The sequence below is a fragment of the Oryctolagus cuniculus genome, chromosome 1, assembly GCF_964237555.1.
Source record: "Oryctolagus cuniculus chromosome 1, mOryCun1.1, whole genome shotgun sequence".
In the NCBI taxonomy this organism is placed as follows: domain Eukaryota; kingdom Metazoa; phylum Chordata; class Mammalia; order Lagomorpha; family Leporidae; genus Oryctolagus; species Oryctolagus cuniculus.
This window is the reverse complement of record NC_091432.1, coordinates 128,740,533-128,765,370: the sequence shown is the minus strand read 5'-3', so window position 1 is coordinate 128,765,370 and position 24,838 is coordinate 128,740,533. Positions and strand designations below refer to the sequence as shown.

The window sequence follows — 24,838 nt, the reverse complement described above, 5'->3', positions numbered from 1 at the left end:
TCAGGACTCTGGCCATGGTGGGGTAGAGGTGGGAACATGAGCTCGAGACATCCAATTGCAGGAGACTTACTGGACCCCAAATAGACATGATCCAATAAAAGCCGCACCATAATGCATTGTAAGCAAACTCTCAAAAGAGTATTCTAAACTTTGTATTAGCAAGGTCCTAGGTCACTTTGGAGAGCATTCCTATTTGATGATCTGCAGATTTTCATAGAAATTTTCAGGTCAGGAGAGAATGGAATGTTATATTAGCTTCTGAAGGAACATGACTGCAATCCAAGAATACTTTACCCAGAGAAGTTATCCTTCAAAAGTACAGGAAAATTAAACACTAAGACATGCAACAGCTGAAATATTCATCCCCACCACACCAGCTTTTCATAAAATATTTAAGATATTCTTTCATACATTAGCACTAGAAAATATCAACTTTCATAAAAACATATGAAGGTAAATCACACTAGAAACAAAGCAAAATATTAAAAATAAACAGAAGAAGGTTCAGCAAAATGATAGGATTAAGAGATTATGAATGAATAATAAACGTGATTTGACTAAATCCACCAATTAAAAAGTATAGAAAATGGATTGAAAGCAAGACCCAATCACATGCTGCCAACATGAAATTTATTTCACTGTAGTAAAGACTCACACATAAAAGAAAGGGATGCAGAAAGATATAACACAAAATTGAGGAAAAAGCAAGTAGAAGCAATTATCTATATGATAAAATAGATATTAAGACACAATGCATAAAAAAGCACAAAGATGGTCCTCACCTGATGATCAAGGGATCAATTCAACAATAATACATGAAAAATGTGAATGTGTATGAACCTAATGTTGGTGAACTTCATCTTTCAAAACAAACATTAGAATTAAGTAAGAGGCCGGTGCGGCAGCTCACTAGGCTAATCCTTTACATGCGGCACCGGCACTCCGGGTTCTAGTTGCGGTTGGGTGCCGGTTCTGTCCCAGTTGCTCCTCTTCCAGTCCAGCTCTCTGCTGTGGCCTGGGAAGGCAGTGGAGGATGGCCCAGGTCCTTGGGCCCTGCACCCGCATGGGAGACCAGGAGGAAGCACCTGGCTCCTGGCTTCGGATCAGTGCAGCGTGCCGGCTGTAGTGGCCATATGGGGGGTGGGGTGAACCAATGGAAGGAAGACCTTTCTCTCTCTCTCTCTCTCTCACTATCTAACTCTACCTGTCAAAAAAAAAAAAAAAAGAAAAAGAATTAAGTGAGAGATAAACTCTAATGGAGAAAAGAAAAAGAAGAGCATTATGTAATGAATAAGGGTTCAATTAAACAGGAAGATGGAATTATACTAAATGTATATGCATCCAATACCACAGTGCCTGGCTAATTAAAAAAATGTTAATGTATCTAAAGGAAGACATACACTCTAATACAAGAGTAAAGGGGAATTCAACACTGCACTTTCATCAACTGACAGATCAAGTGGACAGAAAAATCAACAAAGAAGCAATAGAGCTAATATACACTATGGACTATTTATCCAAAGAGCTAAAATCAATCCCTAGAGAAGGGATAGTTTCTTCAACAAATTGTGATGGGAAAATCAGATCTCTACATGCAGAAGTATGAAACAAGAGCCCTACCTTACCTCATATACAGAAATAAACTCAAAATGAATAAAGAATCTAAATCTATTACCTGGTATCATGAAATTACTAGTGGAGAACATTAGAGAAACTCTGCAAGACATTGACATAGGTACAGACTTCTTTGAAAAGAACCCAGAAGCACAGGGAATAAAAGAAAAAATAGACAAATGGGATTACAGCAGTCTATGAAGATTCTGCCCTGCAAAGGAAACACTTAGCAAAGTTTAGAGGTAACAAACAGAATGGGAGAAAATATTTGCCAACTATGAAACTGTAGAAGATTAATATCCAAAATCTATAAAGAGCTCAAGAAACTCAACAACAACAAAACAAACAAATCAGTTAAGAAATGAACAAAAGGACTTGAGCATTTTTCAACAGAGGAAATTCAAAGGGCCAACAGTCACATGAAAAAATGCTCAGGGGGCCAGCGCTGTGGCATAGTGGGAAAAGCCACAGCCTGCAGTGCAAGTATCCAATATGGGCACCAGTCCTCATCTTGGCTGCTCCACTTCTGATGTAGCTCTCTGCTACGTCCTAGGAAATCAGTAGAGAATGGCTCAAGTCCTTGGGCCCCTGGAACCAAGTGGTAGACCGGAAGAAGCTCCAGACTCCTTGCTTTGGATCAGCAAAGCTCTGGCCATTGCAGCCATTTGCAGAATTATCAAGTGGATGGAGGACCTCTCTCTCTCTATGTAATTCTGCCCTTCAAATAGATAATTAAATCTTTAAAAAAATGCTCAGGATCACTAGCCATTAGGGAAATGCAAATCAAAGCCACAATGAGGTTTAATTTCATCCCTGTTAGAATGACTCTCATACAGAGATCAACAAACACTAAATGATGGTGAGGATGTGGGAAAACAGGTATACTAATCCGCTCTTGGTGGGAATATAAACTAATGCAGCCATTGTGGAAGACAGTAGGGAGATACCTCAGAAAGCTGACAATAAATATGCCATATGACTAGGCAATATCACCCCCTGGGAATTTACCCAAACAAAAAGAAATCAGCACATGAAAGTGTTATCTGTATCTTCATGTTTACTGTAGCTCAACTCACAATAGCTAAGATATGGAATTAACCCAGATGCCCATTGACTGGTGACTGGATAAAGAAAATGTGGTATATACACAGGCAGTCAAAGCCAAAATTAACTATTGGGATTGCATCAAATTGAGAAATTTCTGTACTGCAAAAGAAACAGTCAGGAGAGTGAAGAGGCAACTGATAGAATGGGAAAAATATTTGCGAACTATGCAACAGATAAAGGGTTAATAACCAGAATCTACAAAGAGATCAAGAAACTCCACAACATCAAAATAAACAACCCACTTAGGAGATGGGACAAGGACCTCAACAGACATTTTTCAAAAGAGGAAGTCCAAAGGGCCAACAGACACATGAAAGATCACTAGCAATCAGGGACATACAAATCAAAACCACAATGAGGTTTCACCTCACCCCGGTTAGAATGGCTCACATTCAGAAATCTACCAACAACAGATGCTGGCGAGGATGTGGGGAAAAAGGGACACTAACCCACTGTTGGCGGGAATGCAAACTGGTTAAGCCACTATGGAAGTCCATCTGGAGATTCCTCAGAAACCTGAATATAGCCCTACCATACAACCTAGACATCCCACTCCTTGGAATTTACCCAAAGGAAATTAAATTGGCAAACAAAAAAAGCGGTCTGCATCTTACTGTTTATTGCAGCTCAATTCACAATAGCTAAGACCTGGAACCAACCTAAATGCCCATCAATGGTAGACTGCATAAAGAAATTATGGGACATGTACTCTATAGAATACTATACAGCAGTCAAAAACAATGAAATCTGGTCATTTGCAACAAAATGGAGGAATCTGGAAAACATCATGTTGAGTGAATTAAGCCAGTCCCAAAGGGATAAATATCATATGTTCTCCCTGATCGGTGACAACTAACCGAGCACCAAAAAGGAAACCTGTTGAAGTGAAATGGACACTTTGAGAAACAGTGACTAGATCAGCTCTTGTCCTGACTGTTGATGTACAATTTAATACTTTATCCCTTTTAGTATATTTTTGTTCTACTTAATACTATTGGTTGAACTCTGTAATTAATACACAATTATTCTTATGTGTTTAAATTTAACTGAAAAGTGATCTCTGTTAAATATAAGAGTGGGAATAAGAGAGGGAGGAGATGTAGAATTTGGGACATGCTCAATCGGACTTGCCCCAAATGGGGGTTAGAAACATTCCAGGGGATTCCAATTCAATCCCATCAAGGTGGCATGTACCAATGCCATCTCACTAGTCCAAGTTATCAATTTCAGTTCACAATTGATCATAATGATAGGAATAAGAGTCAAGGGGATCACATAAAAAAGACTAGTGTCTGCTAATACCAACTCATAATTAAAAAGGAGAGAACGATCCAACATGAGAAGTGGGATACACAGCAGACTCATAGAATGGCAGATGCCCTAAACAGCACTCTGGCCTCAGAATCAGCCCTTAAGGCATTCAGATCTGGCTGAAGAGCCCATGAGAGTATTCTAGGCATGGAAAGCCAAGACAAAGCAAAACAAAACAAAACAAAACAAAAAACTAGATGAAAGATCTGCGAATGAGATCCCAGGGGAAAGAACAGGCCATCAAAGAAGGAGGTACCTTTCTCTGAAGGGAGGAGAGAACTTCCACTTTGATGACCTTGTCTAACAAAGATGAGAGCCAGCAAACACAAAAGGCCTCCATAGCCTTGGCAGCTCATGACAAGAGCCTAGGGTGATTAATGACGCTATAAACAAGAGTGTCAAATTGTTAAGTCAACAACAGGAGTCACTGTGTACTTACTCCCCATGTGGATCTCTGTCCTTAATGTGTGGTACATTGTGATTTAATGCTATAACTAGTACTCAAGTGTTTCTGTGTGGGTGCAAACTGTTGAAATCTTTACTTAATATATGCTAAACTGATCTTCTGTATATAAAGATAATTGAAAATGAATCTTGATGTGAATGGAATGGGAGAGAGAGCGGGAGATGGGAGAGTTGCAGGTTGGAGGGAAGTTATGGGGGGAAAAGCCATTGTAATGCATAAGCTGCACTTTGGAAATTTATATTCATTAAATAAAAGTTAAAAAAAAAGAAAGTGTGGTATATACACACTATGGAATACTATTCATCTGTAAAAAAAGAATGAAATTTTGTCTTTTTCAACAAACTTCATGCAATTAGAAACCATTATACTTATTGAAATAAGCTAGTTTCAGAAGGACAAATATGATAAATTTTCCATGAGCTGTGGTAACAAATAGAATATAAAAATAATGTAATATATATGTGAAATTGATATTTTCAGATTTGATTATTGTTAAAACCCTGCCTGTACTACTGTTGAATAACAGTGTTTTTTCTTCTTACTATTTGTTGAAATTTACTTAGTGTAAGGTTAATGTTATGAGTATAAAATAGCCTGAAAGTAGATCATTGTAAAAATTAAAGGAAAGAATGAGAAAGGAAGGGTAAGGAATTGTGGGAAAATGGGTGGGAGTGAGGTTAGGGTGGGATGTATTACTATGCTCCTACATCTGTATATATGAAATCTGTTCACCTTAAAAATTAAGAAAATAAAAAATAATAATTTCAGTCAGTAAATACTGACTAATGAAAAATAAATAAATAAACAGAAAATTTCCAGTACAGTAATATGGTGAGATTTTTACACCTCATTTTCATCAAGGAACAGAACATTCACACAGAAATCTGAAATTTAAACTACTCCAGAGAACAGCTGGACCTAAAAGACATTTAAAGAATAAGCCATCCAACAGCTCAGAATACACATTCTTTTTTTGCAGCATATGGAATATCTTCTCTGATAGATCACATTCGACCACAGAACAAGTCTCAACAAAGTCTATAATATTATTAAGCTATGACATATAGCCACAATGGAAAAACTACATCAACTGCACAGAAGCTCTCTGGAAACTTTATAATTATATGGAGACTGAGCAACATGTTTCGGAATAAACATTAGAGGACTAAAGAAATCAAAAGCAGAAATTTAAGTATTCCTTGAGACTACTGAAAATGGAAATGTGACATACCAAAACTTACAGAACACAGGGAAAGGAGTACAAACAAGGAAATTTATAGCAATATACATGTATTTTTTGAAAATAAAAAGATACTGAATAAAAAATCTAATAATTTATTTTAAGGAATAAAAAACTCAAGTTAGAAGAGGGAATGAAACAATAAAAATAAAAATATCAATGAGTGAAATATAAATTAAAAAATAACACAAAGTTTCAATGAAATGAATATTTGAGTCTTTTAAGTGACAAATAAAATGATGTCTTACATTATCAACTAACTAAAAAGATAAGAGGGCTTAAATAAAGTCAGAGATGAAAAAGGACACACTACAATGATACCACAGAAATACAAAGGATCACTAGGAGCTGTTATCAGCTCTATATGGCAATGAATTTGAATATCTAGGATGGTAGGCAAGTTTCTGGGATAGATATAATTTTCCATAATTAAGCCCTGAAGATAGACAACTGGAGCAAAAGAAGAAGGAGTTGTGGGATTGAATAGGTACTCAAAGATTATCCTTGGACTAGATATGTTTGCTGCTAACTTTTACCAATGTTTTTTAAAAATATTTATTTATGAGGGTGATTACTGATGCCATAAACAAGAGTGTCAATTTGTTAAGGAGTCACTGTGCACTTACTCCTCATGTAGGATCTCTGTCCTTAATGTGCGGTACATTGTGATTTAATGCTATAACTAGTACTCAAGCAGTATTTTACACTTTGTGTTTCTGTGTGGGTGCAAACTGTTGAAATCTTTACTTAATATATACTAAATGGATCTTCTGTATATAAAGAGAATTGAAAATGAATCTTGATGTGAATGGAATGGGAGAGAGAGTGGGAGATGGGAGGGATGTGGGTGAGAGGGAAGTTATGGAGGGAAAAGCCACTGTAATCCATAAGCTGTACTTCAGAAATTTATATTCATTAAATAAAAGTTAAAAAAAAAACCTGAATAAAAGGCAAAAAAATATTTATTTGTTTGTTTTATTTCAAAGGCAGAAGTAAAGAATTAGACAGACAAGAAATTCCATCATGTGCATCACTTCCCAAATGCCCACAACAGCCAGAATTGGGCCAGGCTCAAGCCAAAAAACAGAATTCAAATATTAAATTCCTTCATGGATGCCAGGGTCCTAACCACCTGAGCAACCATCTGCTGTCTTCCAGGTTGTGCACTAACAGGAAAGTAGAATGATAAATACAGTAGGGACTTGAACTCAGCTGTCAGATATGGGATCTGTGTTTTGCAAGCAACATCTTAACCACGATGCCAAACACCTGTGATTCTACCAAATTTAAAGGAAGAACTAGTGGCAATTCCTTTTGAAGTAACCTACAAAGTTGAAGGGACAGAAATCTTTCCAAAATCTTCCTACATGGCCAACATTACCTTGATCACAAAACAAGTCAAAGACACAACAAGAAAAGAACACTACAGATGAATAACTATGAGCAGGGATGGAAAAATTCTCAATATGATACCAGAAGATTAAACCCAACAACTTATGAAAAATTCATTCAATATGACCAAGTGGATTTAATCTAGGAATCCTGGAATAGTTTAAGCTTTGCAAATTTATAAACATAATACATCACATCAACGAAATGAGGAATAAAATTGCATTATTAACATATCCATGTGTCAGAGAAAAGTGTGAATTCCGCAGCTGTCGGATGGAATGTTCTTTAAATGTCTTTTAGGTCCATCTGAGCTCTAGTCTACCTAACTCTCATATGTTCCTTATTGAATATGAAGTGTCAAAATCTCCCAATATTACTCCACTGGAGATTTTTTGTTAATTTATTTTGTTTTGTTTATTGACTAGTCAATATTTACTGAGTGAAATTTTCTTTTTATTTTAAGGTGAACAAATTTCATATATACAGATATAGGAGCATAGTAATACATGCCATCCTAACCTCACTCCTGCCCATTATCTCACACTCCCTCAGCCTTTTCCCCCAAAATTCATTGTATATACTATAACCCCTGACTACCTCACTTGTCGGTGCATAAACAAAGGAACTAAAATAAGCATATCGATGAAATGTCTGAAGTCCTATGTTTATTGTTGCAATATATGTAATAACCAAGATATGAGATAACCTAGGTGCCAATCAATGAATGAATGGCTAAAGAAAATATGATTTATATACAATATTGGATGTTTTTAAACCATCAAGAATGAAATCCTGTCCTCTACAGCAAAGTGTGTACAATTGGACACCATATTACGTGAAATTAGTCAGGCACATTAAAGCTAATGTCACGTTTTGTTTATTGTATGGCAGCTTAAAGGAAAGCAGGAGAAAATCCACCCATCTGGATGTAGAATAGTGATGACTTGAGGTTGGGAAGGCTGGTTTAGGGGAAAGGTGTCTGGAACAGAGAAGTTTATTAACAGATAACAGTCAGGTAGAGGGATACGTATTAGTTCTCAGAGTACGGGAAGGGGACTACCATTCTCAACAACATTTTTATTTTGTGAAGAATACAAGAACAACTTGAAAATTCTTGACATAAGGAAATAATGAGGAGGTGGAAATGTTATTACTGTAGTTTGTTTGGTACATGCTGCATATATGCCTGTATTATCACACAGTATTTTATACTGATATAAAATTACTACATGCTAATAAAAATGTATGAGATATCTGTGAAGTAAAAAAAGCATACCTTTTGACAGTAAATTTAAAAATTAACACAATGAATGTGGTGGTACAACCCAACACAACTCTAATTAATTTTGATTAAATTATTTGCATAGTAGATGAGCTACTTATTGTAGTGAGCCTGAAGTCAACCATTGCCACCAGAGGGTGGTGGAGGCAATTCAGGAAGAATGGGATAGTTCCGCATTTCTGGGGTCCTGAAGGACCTCCAGTCTGTGGTGTAAATACCTGGGGACATCAGTGGTGATTTATTTTAAAAATTTCAATACTGTAAGGATTACCTGTAACTACCAGTGTGGAAGTAATCCAGAAAGCCAATGCTTAAACATTTTAGCATTGGGGCCCATGCTGTGGCACAGCAGGTTAATGCCCTTGCCTGAAGCACTGGCATCCCAAGTGGATGCTGGTTTGAGACCCGGCTGCTCCACTTTCTATCCAGCTTTCTGATATGGCCTGGGAAAGCAGTAGAAGATGGCCCAAGTGCTTGGGCACCTGCACCCGCTTGGGAGACCCGGAAGAAGCTCCTGGCTCCTGCGCTGACCATTGCGGCCAATTGGGGAGTGAACCATCAGATGGAAAATCTCTCTCTCTCTGCCTGTTCTCTCTCTGTGTAACTGGCTTTCAAATAAAAACAAATAAATCTGTTAAAAAACATTTTAGAAACCCGTGTCCGTATCGGTCACTTTTTTTTTTCTCTCTCTCTCTCTTCTAGTTAGCCTGGTGAACTTTCCCCACCAGGGTCGTTCCCTTTAGTCTCCTCTTTCTGCTTGCCTGCCGGTGTCTCGGGCCATTGAGGTTCGGCTCACCTCGCGTTCCAGCGCTGGTGTGTTGAGTCTGCCGCTGGTGTCCCGAACTGTGGGCTCCCACACTCTCCACACAGGTCCACTGGTAATCACTAGTTCCAGAAGAATTTCTTCTGCTGTTTCTTCCCCTACTCTTCCTTGAACCTGCAGTATCTCCACTTTTATTAAACTGTCTCTCCCTGGATTATCAGTGTGCTCCCTTCCTATTCTGCCATCTTGCCGCTCCTCTTTATTTTTCTCTCTCTCCGCTCACCTCTCAAAGGCGAGCAAGACAAAGAGCAGGTGCCATCTTGGACATACGTCATAAGCAGAGTGACCTCAGGTCTGCACCAGCCCTGAGCCTAGCAGAAAAACCTGACTCTGGGAGGGGGGGTGAATTAACAGGAGATTAGGACTTAGTGAATTTGTGGTGCTACTGAACTGAGACTGTGAAAAAAGAGACGGTGGAGGAGAGAACTCAATGAATTCATGTGAGTACTCTCCAGAGACGCTACAATGCCATAACTTTGGAAACCCAGTGGGAGACTAAAGGAGAATTTGAGCCCACACTGAAGGCAGAACAGATTCCCTGTGTGGTCCTTGGGAAAGAGCTTCCGATCTCTGGCTCCTGTGGGTATATCATTTGCCTGCTAACTACCTCCAACTTCGTTCAGCTGTGCAGAATTACTTCCCTTTTGAATCAAAAAAAAGAAAGAAAGAAAGAGATCTACCATGCCTAACCTGGGCACACCAAACAGAGCTCTCAGGCCACACCCATCTCAAGCCTCTAAGGCTCCATCAAAAACAGACAGTCCACTTAATCTAGAGTCATAGTATAACAAGAAAAAGCACCACAGTGAAGAAACCAAATATCTCCAATATGCCAAATAACAAATGCAAAAACCGAGGTAATAAGAGCAAGGAAGTCACTATGACACCCCAAAATGAAAAAGACACCCCAATTCAAGATTATGAAGATGAAGAGATAGAAGAAATGCAAGCAGCAGATCTCAAAAAATTGATAAGAACATTAAGAAGTTCTCAAAAACAAATTCTTGAACTACAGAAATCCTTAATGGACAAGATAGAAAATCTCTCTCGTGAAAATGAAATATTAAGGAGGAATCAAAATGAAACAAAAAAACTAGTACAACAGGAAACTGTGATAGTGACGAGAAATCATAATGAAGTGAAGAATTCAATAGATCAAATGACAAACACATTAGAGAGCCTTAAAAACAGAATGGGTGAAGCAGAAGAGAGAATATTGGACTTAGAAGACAGAGAACAGGAAAGGATACAGTCAGACCAAAGAAAAGAAGAGGAAATTAGAAATCTAAAACATATTGTCCGGAATCTTCAGGATACTATTAAAAAACCCAACATTCGGGTTCTAGGAGTTCCTGAAGGCATGGAGAGGGAGAAAGGATTAGAAGGCCTTTTTAGTGAGATAGTAGCAGAAAATTTCCCAGGTTTGGAGAAGGACAGAGACATCCTAGTACAGGAAGCTCATAGAACCCCTAATAAACATGACCAAAAGAGATCCTCACCACGACACGTTGTAATTAAACTCACCACAGTGAAACATAAAGAAAAGATCCTAAAATGTGCAAGAGAGAAATGTCAGATTACTCTCAGAGGATCTCCAGTCAGACTCACAGCTGACTTCTCATCAGAAACCCTACAAGCTAGGAGGGAATGGCGAGATATAGCCCAGGTACTAAGAGAGAAAAACTGCCAGCCCAGAATATTATATCCTGCAAAGCTATCATTTGTGAATGAAGGTGAAATAAAGACTTTCCATAGCAAACAGAAATTGAAAGAATTTGTTGCCACTCGTCCAGCCCTGCAAAAGATGCTCAAAGATGTGTTACACACAGAAACAAAGAAACACGGTCATCAATATGAAAGAAGGTAAAGGAAGGAAACCAAGGAAGGAAAGCTCACAGCAAAAGATCACAGGGAATTCAAAGCATATATTAGAACTTATCTTTGGCAAATGGCAGGGCAAAGTTACCACTTATCATTAGTCACATTGAACATTAATGGCCTGAACTGTCCAGTTAAAAGACACCGATTGGCTGATTGGGTTAAGGAACAAAACCCATCTATTTGCTGCTTACAAGAAACACATCTTTCCAATAAAGATCCATACAGACTGAAAGTGAAAGGCTGGAAAAAGATATACCATGCCAACAGAAACGAAAAAAGAGTGGGCGTAGCCATCTTAATATTGGACAACATAAACTTTACCACAATAACTGTTAGGAGAGACAAAGAGGGACATTATATAATGATTAAGGGATCAATTCAACAGGAAGATATAACAATTATCAATGTATATGCACCTAACTACAGGGCACCGGTTTATTTAAAAGATTTGTTAACGGACTTAAAGGGAGACTTAGACCCCAATACAATCGTACTGGGGGACTTCAATACTTCACTCTCAGAAATAGACAGATCAACAGGACAGAAGATCAACAAGGAGACAGTAGATTTAAACGACACTATAGCCCAAATGGATCTAACAGATATCCACAGAACTTTCAATCCTACAGCTAAAGATTTTACATTCTTCTCAGCAGTACATGGACCCTTCTCTAGGATTGACCACATACTAGGCCATAAAGCAAGTCTCAGCAAATTCAAAAGAATTAGAATCATACCATGCAGCTTCTCAGACCATAAAGGAATGAAGTTGGAAATTAGCAACTCAGGAGTCCCTAGAGCATATGCAAACGCATGGAGATTGAACAACATGCTCCTGAATGAACAATGGGTCAAAGAAGAGATTAAAAGAGAAATCAAAAATTTTCTGGAAGTAAATGAGGATAACAGCACAACATACCAAAACTTATGGGATACAGCAAAAGCAGTGTTAAGAGGAAAGTTTATATCAATAGGTGCCTACATCAAGAAATTGGAAAGGCACCAAATAGATGAACTTTCAATTCACCTCAAGGATCTAGAAAATCTACAGCAAACCAGACCCAAATCTAGTAGGAGAAGAGAAATAATTGAAATCAGAGAAGAAATCAACAGGATTGAATCCAAAAAAATTACAAAAAATCAGCCAAATGAGGAGCTGGGTTTTTGAAAAAATAAACAAAATTGACACCCCATTGGCCCAACTAACTAAAAAAAGAAGTGAAAAGACCCAAATCAATAAAATCAGAGATGAAAAAGGAAATGTAACAACAGACACCACAGAAATAAAAAGAATCATCAGAAATTACTACAAGGACTTGTATGCCAGCAAACAGGGAAACCTATCAGAAATGGATAGATTCCTGGACACATGCAACCTGCCTAAATTGAACCAGGAAGACATCGAAAACCTAAACAGACCCATAACTGAGACAGAAATTGAAACAGTAATAAAGGCCCTCCCAACAAAGAAAAGCCCAGGACCAGATGGATTCACTGCTGAATTCTACCAGACGTTTAAAGAACTAACTCAAATTCTTCTCAAACTATTCAGAACAATCGAAAAAGAGGGAGTCCTCCCAAATTCTTTCTATGAAGCCAGCATCACCTTGATTCCTAAGCCGGAAAAGGATGCAGCATTGAAAGAGAATTACAGACCAATATCCCTGATGAACACAGATGCAAAAATCCTCAATAAAATTCTGGCCAATAGAATGCAACAACACATCAGAAAGATGATCAACCCAGACCAAGTGGGATTTATCCCTGGTATGCAGGGATGGTTTAATGTGCGCAAGACAATCAATGTGATACACCACATTAACAGACTGCAGAAGAAAAACCATATGATTATCTCAATAGATGCCAAGAAAGCATTTGATAAAATACAACACCCTTTCATGATGAAAACTCTAAGCAAACTGGGTATGGAAGGAACATTCCTCAATACAATCAAAGCAATCTATGGAAAACCCACGGCCAACATCCTATTGAATGGGGAAAAGTTGGAAGCATTTCCACTGAGATCTGGTACCAGACAGGGATGCCCACTCTCACCACTGCTATTCAATATAGTTCTGGAGGTTCTAGCCAGAGCTATTAGGCAAGAAAAAGAAATTAAAGGGATACAAATGGGGAAGGAATAACTCAAACTATCCCTCTTTGCAGATGACATGATTCTTTATTTAGGGGACCCAAAGAACTCTACTAAGAGACTATTGGAACTCATAGAAGAGTTTGGCAAAGTAGCAGGGTATAAAATCAGTGCACAAAAATCAACAGCCTTTGTATACACAGGCAATGCCACGGCTGAGGAAGAACTTCTAAAATCAATCCCATTCACAATAGCTACAAAAACAATCAAATACCTTGTAATAAACTTAACCAAGGACGTTAAGGATCTCTATGATGAAAATTACAAAACCTTAAAGAAAGAAATAGAAGAGGATACCAAGAAATGGAAAAATCTTCCATGCTCATGGATTGGAAGAATCAATATAATCAAAATGTCCATTCTCCCAAAAGCAAGTTATAGATTCAATGCAATACCAATCAAGATATTGAAGACCTTCTCAGATCTGGAAAAAATGATGCTGAAATTCATATGAAGACACAGGAGACCTCGAATAGCTAAAGCAATTTTGTACAACAAAAACAAAGCTGGAGGCATCACAATACCAGACTTCAGGACATACTACAGGGCAGTTGTAATCAAAACAGCATGGTGCTGGTACAGAAACAGATGGATAGACCAATGGAACAGAATTGAAACACCAGAAATCAATCCAAACATCTATAGCCAACTCATATTTGATCAAGGATCCAAAACCAATCCCTGGAGTAAGGACAGTCTATTCAATAAATGGTGCTGGGAAAACTGGATTTCCACATGTAGAAGCATGAATCAAGAACCCTACCTTTCACCTTACACAAAAATTCACTCAACATGGATTAAAGACTTAAATATACGACCTGACACCATCAGATTATTACAGAGCATTGGAAAAACCCTACAAGATATAGGTACCGGCAATGACTTCTTGGAAAACACCCAGAAGCACAGGCAGTCAAAGCCAAAATTAACATTTGGGATTGCATTAAATTGAGAAGTTTCTGTACTGCAAAAGAAACAGTCAGGAAAGTGAAGAGGCAACCAACAGAATGGGAAAATATATTTGCAAACCATGCAACTGATTAAGGGTCGATAACCAGAATCTACAAAGAAATCAAGAAACTCCACAACATCAAAACAAACAACCCACTTAAGAGATGGGCCAAGGACCTCAATAGACATTTTTCAAAAGAGGAAATCCAAAGGGCCAACAGGCACATGAAAAAATGTTCAAGGTCACTAGCAATCAGAGAAATGCAAATCAAAACCACAATGAGATTTCACCTCACCCTGGTTAGAATGGCTCACATACAGAAATCTACCAACAACAGATGCTGGCGAGGATGTGGGGAAATACGGACACTAACCCACTGTTGGTGGGAATGCAAACTGGTCAAGCCACTATGGAAGTCAGTCTGGAGATTCCTCAGAAACCTGAAGATAACCCTACTGTTCGACCCAGCCATCCCACTCCTTGGAATTTACCCAAAGGAATTCAAATTGGCAAACAAAAAAGCGGTCTGCACATTAATTAACTTTAGCATTAATACGATTAATATAATTTTCTTTTTTTTTAACTTTTATTTAATGAATATAAATTTCCAAAGTACAGCTTATGGATTACAATGGCTTTTCCCTCCATAACTTCCCTCCCACCCGCAACCCTCCCCTTTCCCACTCCCTCTCTCATTGCATTCACATCAAGATTCATTTTCAATTCTCTTTACATACAGATCAGTTTAGCATATATTAAGTAAAGATTTCAACAGTTTGCATCCACACAGAAACACAAAGTGTAAAATACCTTTTGAGTACTAGTTATAGCATTAAATCACAATGTACCACACATTAAGGACAGAGATCTTACATGAGGAGTAAGTGCACAGTGACTCCTGTTGTTGACTTAACAAATTGACACTCTTGTTTATGGCATCAGTAATCTCCCTAGGCTCTTGTCATGAGTTGCCAAGGTTATGGAAGCCTTTTGAGTTCACCGACTCTGATCATATTTAGACAAGGTCGTAGTCAAAGTAGAAGTTCTCTCCTCCCTTCAGAGAAAGGTGCCTCCTTCTTTGATGACCTGTTCTTTCCACTGCAATCTCACTCGCGGTGACCTTTCATTTAGGTCATTTTTTTTTCCAGAGCGTCTTGGCTCTCCATGCGTGAAATACTCTCATGGGCTTTTCAGCCAGATCCGCATGCCTTAAGGGCTGATTCTGAGGCCAGAGTGCTGTTTAGGACATCTGCCATTCTATGAGTCTGCTGTGTATCTCGCTTCCCATCATGGATCGTTCTCTCCTTTTTTTATTCTATCAGTTAGTATTTGCAGACACTATTCTTGTTTATGTGATCCCTTTGGCTCTTAGTCCTATCATTGTGATCAATTGTGAACAGAAATTGATCACTGGGACTAGTAAGATGGCATTGGTACATGCCACCTTGATGGGATTGAATTGGAATCCCCTGGTATGTTTCTAACTATTGTTTGGGGCAAGTCAGCTTGAGCATGTCCCGAATTGCACATCTCTTCCCTCTCTTATTCCCACTCTTATATTTAACAGCAATCACTTTTCAGTTAAGTTTCAACACTTATGAATAACTGTGTATTGATTACAGTATTCGACCAAAAGTATTAAGTAGAACAAACAAAAATAGAAAAAAGTATATGGGTTCGACTGTAGCCTCAGGAAAAGGCTCAGGAAAAAATTGCAGAGGAAACTCTTCCGGACCTAGTGGACGTGAGTTGATCAATATAATTTTCATGTAAAAGTTTATGGTATATTTCCTTTGTTATTTTGCTAACACTTTTCTATTACTTCTTTTCCATATGTTAAGTTTGAGAATCTCAGCACTGTCTTTGCTTCTTTCTGTTGTTAACTAGTAAAATCCCATGGCTTGATCGTAAAATCCTTTCTTATTGCAGATAATATTAATGTCATCATAAAACATAAAAACATATCCTGCAATATAAAGTGTCCTTGAGAAAGCACATTAATGTTTTCCATACTATAGTGCATTCCTGGTTGTATATAAATATTAGATGAGTGATTACTGAACAAGTAAAATTGCTCTGATTACTTTATTGTGATTAATATGTTAGAATTAGACTCCGAGTTCTGGCAATGGCAGAACCTGTGCACTGAGGGTGAGCGACCTGCCCTCCTATGATCTTAAGAATCACTATCCCCATGAAGGGAATCACATACCCTGCTACAAAAACCTTCAACAATGCAGCCGTGACAGATGGTTTTCCAGGGTTCACCCTTGAATCAACTTTTATGGAACCCTGCTTCCCAGAGTTTTAATTTTTTTCTAGAAATTGGTCCGTTAGGAAGGGAACTCCATTGCTCTTAATTCTAACGTGACTTTCACATTGCGTGTGGTTCCTGTTTTACTCGTCATCTGTGCACAGATGGGAGCCATTGCTCCTCTTGTTATTTCCAGTCTTGAGCAAATGCACAGTGGAGTTGGCCATGTTCCATTGTGAGCTGTGGGACCCACAGCCACAGCTGTGCTGCAATGCAGGACACACATACCATACCATCCTGAGCAAGCTTATTAACCTCCGGGTGCCCAGTTTCTTCCCTTGCACAATGGAAATTGAATGGCCCATGCCACAGGGTAGTTTTAGGACTAACTGGTTCCTGAATATGGTTTGAACATGCCTGGCCATCAGTCCATGCTCAATGCATGCTGTCTTTGTCTTTATCACACAGTAATGTTGATTCCATGCCCATTCACACTTAAATCCTCTTGATCAAGACTAGTTCCTACTAGTTTTGGCCCCCAGTACTGGCTACACAGCAGTATGAATTCCAGGCATAGTGATGGACAGTTTACAGAAATAAGTTAGAGGTTTGATCTCTAATCACCAACAATAATTTCTGACACAACTGATACGCTACCCAAGAGCAGATGAAGACACCAGGTCCTGGGGTGTGACAATGAGGCAGAGCTTGGATGTATGGACGTCAGGGCTTTCACACATTGAGTTTCAATATCCTAAGTTGCTAACCATTTAGGTTCATGGCTCCTTAGTTTAAGCCATAAAACATCAGTGATGTGGCAACACCATCTGCTTTTAGCTTAGTTTTTGATGCATTGTCATTGATCTGCTTGTTCATCTCCATATGCACAAATAAAAATTATTTTAGAAACTCACTTGTATTTGTAAGTGTGCATTTATTTGTAAGCATGTCTGAACAGACAGGGGACTTCACAAATTTAGTGAAAACATAATTAAAATATAAACCTGATTCATGGAAAGAAATTTGAAAACCATGTCTATAAGGGGTCTTCAACAAGTTTATGAAAAATAACTATTTTGAAAAATTAACTATAGTTTCTAAAAATTTTTGTTCAAGTGTAAACTTGCATTTTAATTCCATTTTCCAGACACTCATTAAAGAAATGCAGTATGTCATACCACTGAATGCTCTTAAGGGATCTAGGAACTCTTAGAGAAATTCCTAAGGAGAGAACTTACACCCTTCAAAGAAAGGGCACACTGGGATAGAACTGCATGGACAAAAAAATTTTTTTGCCCCAAAACTACAGATGTTTTATTCTCACTTTTCACAAACCTTCTGAAGCACCCCTATATTTACCTTATTCACTCCTCTAAAAACCTTCAAGCATACAGCAATGAAAGGCTGAGAACTCAGTGATAGTCATAATCCGAGTAGGACAGGTGGGTGTAAGAAGACTCTGCAGAAGGGCAGTGCTCACACTGGACCCCAACCAATGGCTGGGCTCTGAGCCAGGCTGCAGCCACCAGGTGCTGGCTCCCCAGAGGTCTCCAGTGAACAGGGTGGGGGCTGCACTCACGTGGTGACAGTGTTGAAGCCACAGGCCTTCAGTTTCAGCAAGCGGTCCCTCCAGTACTCCCTGGGCACCCGGAAGTAGTGGATGGAGCCCCCGAAGATCCGGAACTTGTGACCGTTCAGAGTGAAGTGTGCGTGACCCGTCACTGTGCTCCCAGTGCCAAGTCCCACAGATCGGTTCTTCAGCTCGAGAGGGGTCACATAAGACCAGTTGTACCTGGAGAGGGGACAGGACGGCGGAGGACAGAAAGGGACAGAGGATGGGGGAGAGCGGAGAGTGCTGAGCCCTCGGGGAAACTGCTGCTCCCGTGAGCCGACATGCTCTGCCCCTTTTGCTATGCATTATTTTCTCCAAGAGAAGAGAGATTGCTACCCTCCCTGCACCCTCATGCAAACCTGGCATCTTGTGGCTGTGCAGTTTGGGATGAAAGATTCTCTCTGGGTGTTGAGTGAAAAGCAAGACCTGATGAGATAAATGGCAGGAAAAAGATGGCGAGGATTCTGCTCCAGGAGAAATGTAGGCTATGGGGAGAAACGCACACAAGCACAAGGAATGTCTCTGCTTGCTCTCACTGAAAGGCCCATAGAGCTGTTTGCTGGTCTTGCAGAGGCCAGAGCCTCAGATGGAGCCCCTGAAGGTAGATCCTGTTTTATCAGACTCTAAGGGAAGGAGACTTGGCTACACCTGCTCCACAAGGCTCCTCACCGTCTCACAGTCCAACTGGGACTGAGCCCGGCCCTGGAAACAGCAGGAAACACAATGGGAAAAGATCGGGGCCTGGTGGAGGAGGAAAGGCGATCCTTGAGAAGAAGGAGCATTTCATTCCCAAGGACTAGGAGCAAAACACGACCGTTCAAGGGCAGGTGACCCTGGATTTCCTCCCATTCCACAGAGGTGGGACTCTCAGCTCTGCAGGGCCAAGGTGTGCCGAAGAGCTGCCTGGGGAGGTTCACGGTGGAGATAGGGAGCAGGTCTCCTGCAGAGCTGAGGAAAGGAGGTGGGGAGGGTCTTGGGCTGGAAACTTGCCAAGGGTCTTAAGCAATTAAGACTGACTCTGACAAGCAGAACGTGGGGAGGGTTAGGTTCCCAGGAAAGCACAGGGGACCATTCAGATCCAGGAGGGACTGGAGGAATAGCCGCGCCTGCCAGGGTCCCTGGGCTGCGGACCTGCTCACGCAAATGGACAGGCGGCAGTCTGTCACCTGAGAAAGCGCAGGGAGCCCATCGTGCTGAGACTGAAGACTGCACGTCGCGCTGCTCCACCTCCTTTCAGGAGCCCCAAATGTAGCACTGAGGAACTCCACGTGGTGGGGCGGCCTCAGGTTAGCCCTGAGCAAAGGGAGTCAGGGATAAATCCATGCACCGAGCACAGTGCCAGCGTCAGCGATCTGCACCTCCAGCAGCTTCCTCAGCTCGCAGCTGGGATCTGGAAGGCCTCCTGTGAAGACACTGAAAGGTTATGCGCTCCAGTCTTAGAGCCCTTCAGAGCGCTTATCTCCACTGGTGCCCTCTACTTCTGATGAATAATGCTGCTGGCACAGAACACGCAAATACGTGGGAGAAAAGGAGGCGGAGAACCAGCCTCTGTGTTCCTGAGCTCAGGAAGTCCTGATGCATCCGCTTCCGCGCCCTTATCCAGGGACCAGTATGTGCAGACACAGCGCTTCTGATTAGAAACGTATGCGTCAGTTGTGCACGCAGTTGAAGTTTCTAGGAGATGGATAAATGCTATATTAAATTTCCACAAAGCACAGTGAGAGTCCAGGAGGGGAGCCAGGCAGCCCAGGAGGATAGCATTTCTTCCCAAGTTGAGTCTTTTTTTTTAACTTTTATTTAATGAATATAAATTTCCAAAGTACAGCTTATGGATTACAATGGCTTCCCCCACCATAACTTCCCTCCCACCCGCAACCCTCCCCTTTCCCACTCCCTCTCTCATTCCATTCACATCAAGATTCATTTTCAATTCTCTTTATATACAGATCAGTTTAGCATATATTAAGTAAAGATTTCAACAGTTTGCATCCACACAGAAACATAAAGTGAAAAATACTGTTTGAGTACTAGTTATAGCATTAAATCACAATGTACCACACATTAAGGACAGAGATCCTACATGAGGAGTAAGTGCACAGTGACTCCTGTTGTTGACTTAACAAATTGACACTCTTGTTTATGGCATCAGTAATCACCCTAGGCTCTTGTCATGAGTTGCCAAGGCTATGGAAGCCCCCTGAGTTCACTGACTCTGATCATTTTTAGACAAGGCCATGGTCATAGTGGAAGTTCTCTCCTCCCTTCAGAGAAAGGTACCTCCTTCTTTGATGACCTGTTCTTTCCCTAAGTTGAGTCTTAACAAGAGTGAGAATTGTCTTGGGAGAAGATTGGAGGTGTATGCACAGCACAGTACAGAACACAAACTACTTTGGAAATTTTGGGGTGTGAAGTAGCAGGGGCCAGGCAGGAGACAGATCAGGGGTGGTCATTGCTCTGGGTTCAGTGCCAAGTAACTCAGTCTGTTTCCAGAAGACAATGCAGAATGCAGTGTGACCATTACATAATCCGAGGCAGAAAGTAAATGAGATGTTAGTTTTATGTAGATTGCTTAAAGCAAAGTGGAAACAAAATCAGAAACCAACAAATCATCCCATAAACCTTCATTCCCAGAATGAAGGTGTGGGTTGCTGTGTGGTGGAAATTGTAAATGAGAACAGGATGTGGATTAAGGGAAGACTAGTGAGTTCAAAGTGGTAACTTATGATAATTGCATGAGGTCAGTCGTCCATAGCAAATAGTCTGGGATGTCCACCTTGGTTCAGGCTAAGTGACCTGTTGTTGGCATTGATTAAGATCAAGGCAGATAGAGACATATTTTAATGGTGGAGTGATGTACCCAGTTTCAAATATGCAGGGTTTGACATCCTTGTTCCCAAAAGAGAAACTACTTGATGTTTTCTAGAATGCCTTTGCTTCTGCTCTAACATTGGAAACAAGAACAGAGATGGAAACCTGGAATATAGTCCTCAAAGAATATTGTGGGTTCATGCTCTCCTGTCTTCTTTGTTACAGATACACTTTCCTTCTTGAACAAGCTCCCTGAAATTTTTTATCCTATCTTGTACTCATTCTTAGATTGTAAGCAAGGCACTATTATGACTTTCTCAAAGTTGGTTTCACAGACACATTACATAATTATTCTTTGTCAAAATCCCAAACAAGTGTTCTAGGGCTTGTGCATTTCCATATAAAATGTAGAATAAATGTGTATATGTCTACTAAAAGCCACAGTATGATTTTTGATAAGAATTACATTAAGTAAATAGATCAATAATGACATTCTCATTATGTGAAATCTTCCAATCCACGAACATAGTGCAACTCTTGCTTTATTTACATCTTTTGCTTCTTCCATCAGAATTTTTTATTTTTCAAAATACATATTTTATTCATGTTTTGTAGGTTTACACCTATGCATTTCACTTCATTTTGGGCAGTATTAAATGGTTTCAGATATAATTTCAGTTTGTACATGTTTGTTTTTCTGCTATAGAAGTGGGATTAGGTTTCTTGTGTTGACCTTGTACTCCGTGATCTTGTTGAACTCACAGTTAATCTAGAAGGTTATGTGTCTCTTGATTTTATCCACCTAAGTAATCATGCAGTTGTGAATATGAAGAGCTTTTCCATCTTTCTAAATGCATAGTTTCTTCTTCTATCTTATGGTATCTACAATTCCTATGTTGAATAAGAGTGGAAACAGCTGATATCTGTACCTTGTTGCTGGTGTCAGGTGGGAAATTTTCACTCAAATATGATGGAATCTGCCTCTTTTGTGTATAAATTCTTTCAAGTTGAATTAATTTCCTTCTATTTGCAACCTAATGATAGCTTTTATTATGAGTATTGTTGGACATTGTCAATTTTTAGCCCTCTCTTTCCCTTAAAAACCATTGTGGCAGGCGCCGTAGCTCACTAGGCTAATCCTCCGCTTTGCGACGCCTGCACACCGGGTTCTAGTCCCAGTAGGGGCGCCGAATTCTGTCCTGGTTGCCCCTCTTCCAGGCCAGCTCTCTGCTGTGGCCAGGGAGTGCAGTGGAGGATGGCCCAAGTGCTTGGGCCCTGCACCTCATGGGAGACCAGGATAAGTACCTGGCTCCTGCCATCGGATCAGCGTGGTGCACTGGCTGCAGCGCGCTGGCCGCAGCAGCCATTGGAGGGTGAACCAACGGCAAAGGAAGACCTTCCTCTCTCTCTCTCTCTCTCTCACTGTCCACTCTGCCTGTCAAAAAAAAAAAAAAACCCAAAACACCATTGTGCCAGTTTTTTTTTCTAGCTTCAGTAGTATAGGCTTGTTTCCACGTCTCGTAGTTGACTATAACTTCTGATGCACTCCCCCAAAGTTAATGCATCATTTTTCCCTGACTGTTTTGAAGATTTCTGTCTGTTTTCAATTTTCAGTTTAATTATGATGTGTTTTTCTTTATATTTCTTTAAGGTTTTCTGATTGAGCTTCTGTAGCATTTGGGTTTTAAAGTGTCGCTCCCCCTCTTCATGGAGGAACGACACAGGACCCTGCGCTGTTCTTTTGCCTGCTCGGCCCTTCCCGGGTTTGCTGCTGGTTCTTCCCGGGTTGGCTACCGTCCCTTCCACCTCCGTGGAAGGGCGGTTCCCCCTGCCACTTTCCCCACTTCCGCGGGGAGCGGCACACCGCCGGCCGGCTCTCTCAGGGGCTGCTCAGATGTTCCTCAGATGTTCCTGGTGCATGTTGTCTCTTTCCTCCTTTATAGTCCTCTTCCACCAATCCCAACTCTGCTACCCACACGCCGAGTACGCTGCTCTCCTCCAATCAGGAGCAGGTCCTACAGTTTATTGGTTGAACTGGAGGCAGCTGTGTAGAAGCTGTTTTTACTCCTCTCCCAGTGCCATATTGTGCGAGAGCAGATGCATAGAATAAGTCTTAAGTCCAGTAACTTAGTCTAGTCCGAGTTGCTCCCAGTTGCTCCCCACATAAAGTTTGGCTCTTCTGCAAAATTTTGATAAATTTCACCAATTAGTTTTTAAATCCTGACATATAATTCACTTGCATAAAAATTACCACTTTAAATTGCACAATTCAGTGAGGTTTGATCTACTCACAACTTTATGCAACCTCAGCAGCAGTAAGTCCAAATAATATTCATCACCACAAAAATAATCCTCATGCCGTTAGTGGTCATTCTTCATTTTCCCTCCTCTGGTTCCTGGGAGTCACACACACCTGCTTTCTGGCTGTCTATATTTCCTTATTTGGAATCACACAATCTTGAGTCTTCAATGACCATTTTCCTTCATTATGAATATATTTTTAAAGGTCATTCATAGTGAGGCTTGTATCCAAATTCCCATCCATTTGGTAGCCAAATAATACCCTACTGTATGGATATACCATTTGTTTTTATACATTTCTCAGATAAAGGGTGATTGTGTTGTTTGCACCTTTTGCCTAGTCTAAATAATGAGGCCGTGAACATTCATGTAGAAGACTTGAGTGAACATATTCTTTGTTTCTGTCCTCTCAGAGATGTACCTAGGAGTGTGTAGCTATTACTTTTCAAATACTCTTCCCATATTTATTTTTATTGAATGTGATAATGTTAAATAGTCTTTGCACTGCCAATCCATGCCTGAGAATCCAAAAGAAATGCTTCAGTGGACAACAACATCCACCCACCATATGCATAGAATGAAAACTTGATTCATGAGCATTTTGATAATTCCACAATCCTTAAAAATTTATAACAAGAGTTGGAATTTAAAGCTTCTGCAGGTCTTCCAATTTCCAATACTCCACATATTTATCTCCGTTCATGTTCAATCATAGAACCTCCTAACAAAATTTTGCTGGAGAAGATGCATACATCATCTCAGGGAAAATACAACAGATTTTTTGTTAGGCTTTGTAGTCTCCAAATTATGTTCCCAGTTTAGCAAAGAATTCAGTGTTCCATGTTTCATCATCCAACCCCACTGTGGCTATCTCAGCTACTCACCCTCACACATGGGAAGACAGACAGACAGGCAAGTCTTCACCTAAGATAACAGCAACATTATCCTTAGCCCCCCAGAAGAGTCCATTCCTGCACTGACACTTTAATAAAGACTGGACTCCAGTAGGAAAATGCTCCCACCTAGCATAGCTTCATTCACCAATTTTGCTCCACTCTCATCAGCAGCAAGTCTGCAACTCCTGCACATAGTGAAAGAATTTATTATAAAGAATCCCAGGCCCTTTGTCAAGTGGTCACAAACCAATTTGAAATATTTTTGTTGAACCAGTGATGTAAAACTAAGAAATTGACTATGTACTGACCCACTTAAGTAAGATAAACAAATGCCTTTGTGGTTATAATGGTTTCAGAGCTGACAAGCTGACTTACCTCAAACGGTAGAGTTAGAAACATACCAGGGGATTCCAATTCAATCCCATCAAGGTGGCATGTACCAATGCCATCTCACTAGTTCCAGTGATCAATTCTGGTTCACAATTGATCATAATGATAGGACTAAGAACCAAAGGGATCACATAAACAAGAATAGTGTCTGCAAATACTAACTGATAGAATAAAAAAAGGAGAGAACGATCCAACATGGGAAGTGAGATACACAGCAGACTCATAGAATGGCAGATGTCCTAAACAGCACTCTGGCCTCAGAATCAGCCCTTAAGGCATGCGGATCTGGCTGAAAAGCCCATGAGAGTATTTCAGGCATGGAAAGCCAAGACACTCTGGGGGAAAAAAAAAAAACCT

General features: G+C 40.1%; 1 protein-coding gene across 1 annotated transcript in view; it reads right to left on the bottom strand.

Moving 5' to 3' along the window:
• The window catches only part of LOC103345104 (beta-galactosidase-1-like protein 3), a 49,039-nt gene that overhangs the window by 20,795 nt on the left and 3,406 nt on the right, over window positions 1–24,838 (bottom strand). The window contains exons 2-4 of the mRNA XM_051834503.2: window positions 19,226–19,379; window positions 18,446–18,615; window positions 18,054–18,266 (exon numbers count right to left, since the gene is read on the bottom strand). Of these exons, the coding sequence (XP_051690463.2) occupies window positions 18,054–18,266; window positions 18,446–18,615; window positions 19,226–19,379 (537 nt within the window). The remainder of the gene's footprint in view (window positions 1–18,053; window positions 18,267–18,445; window positions 18,616–19,225; window positions 19,380–24,838) is intronic.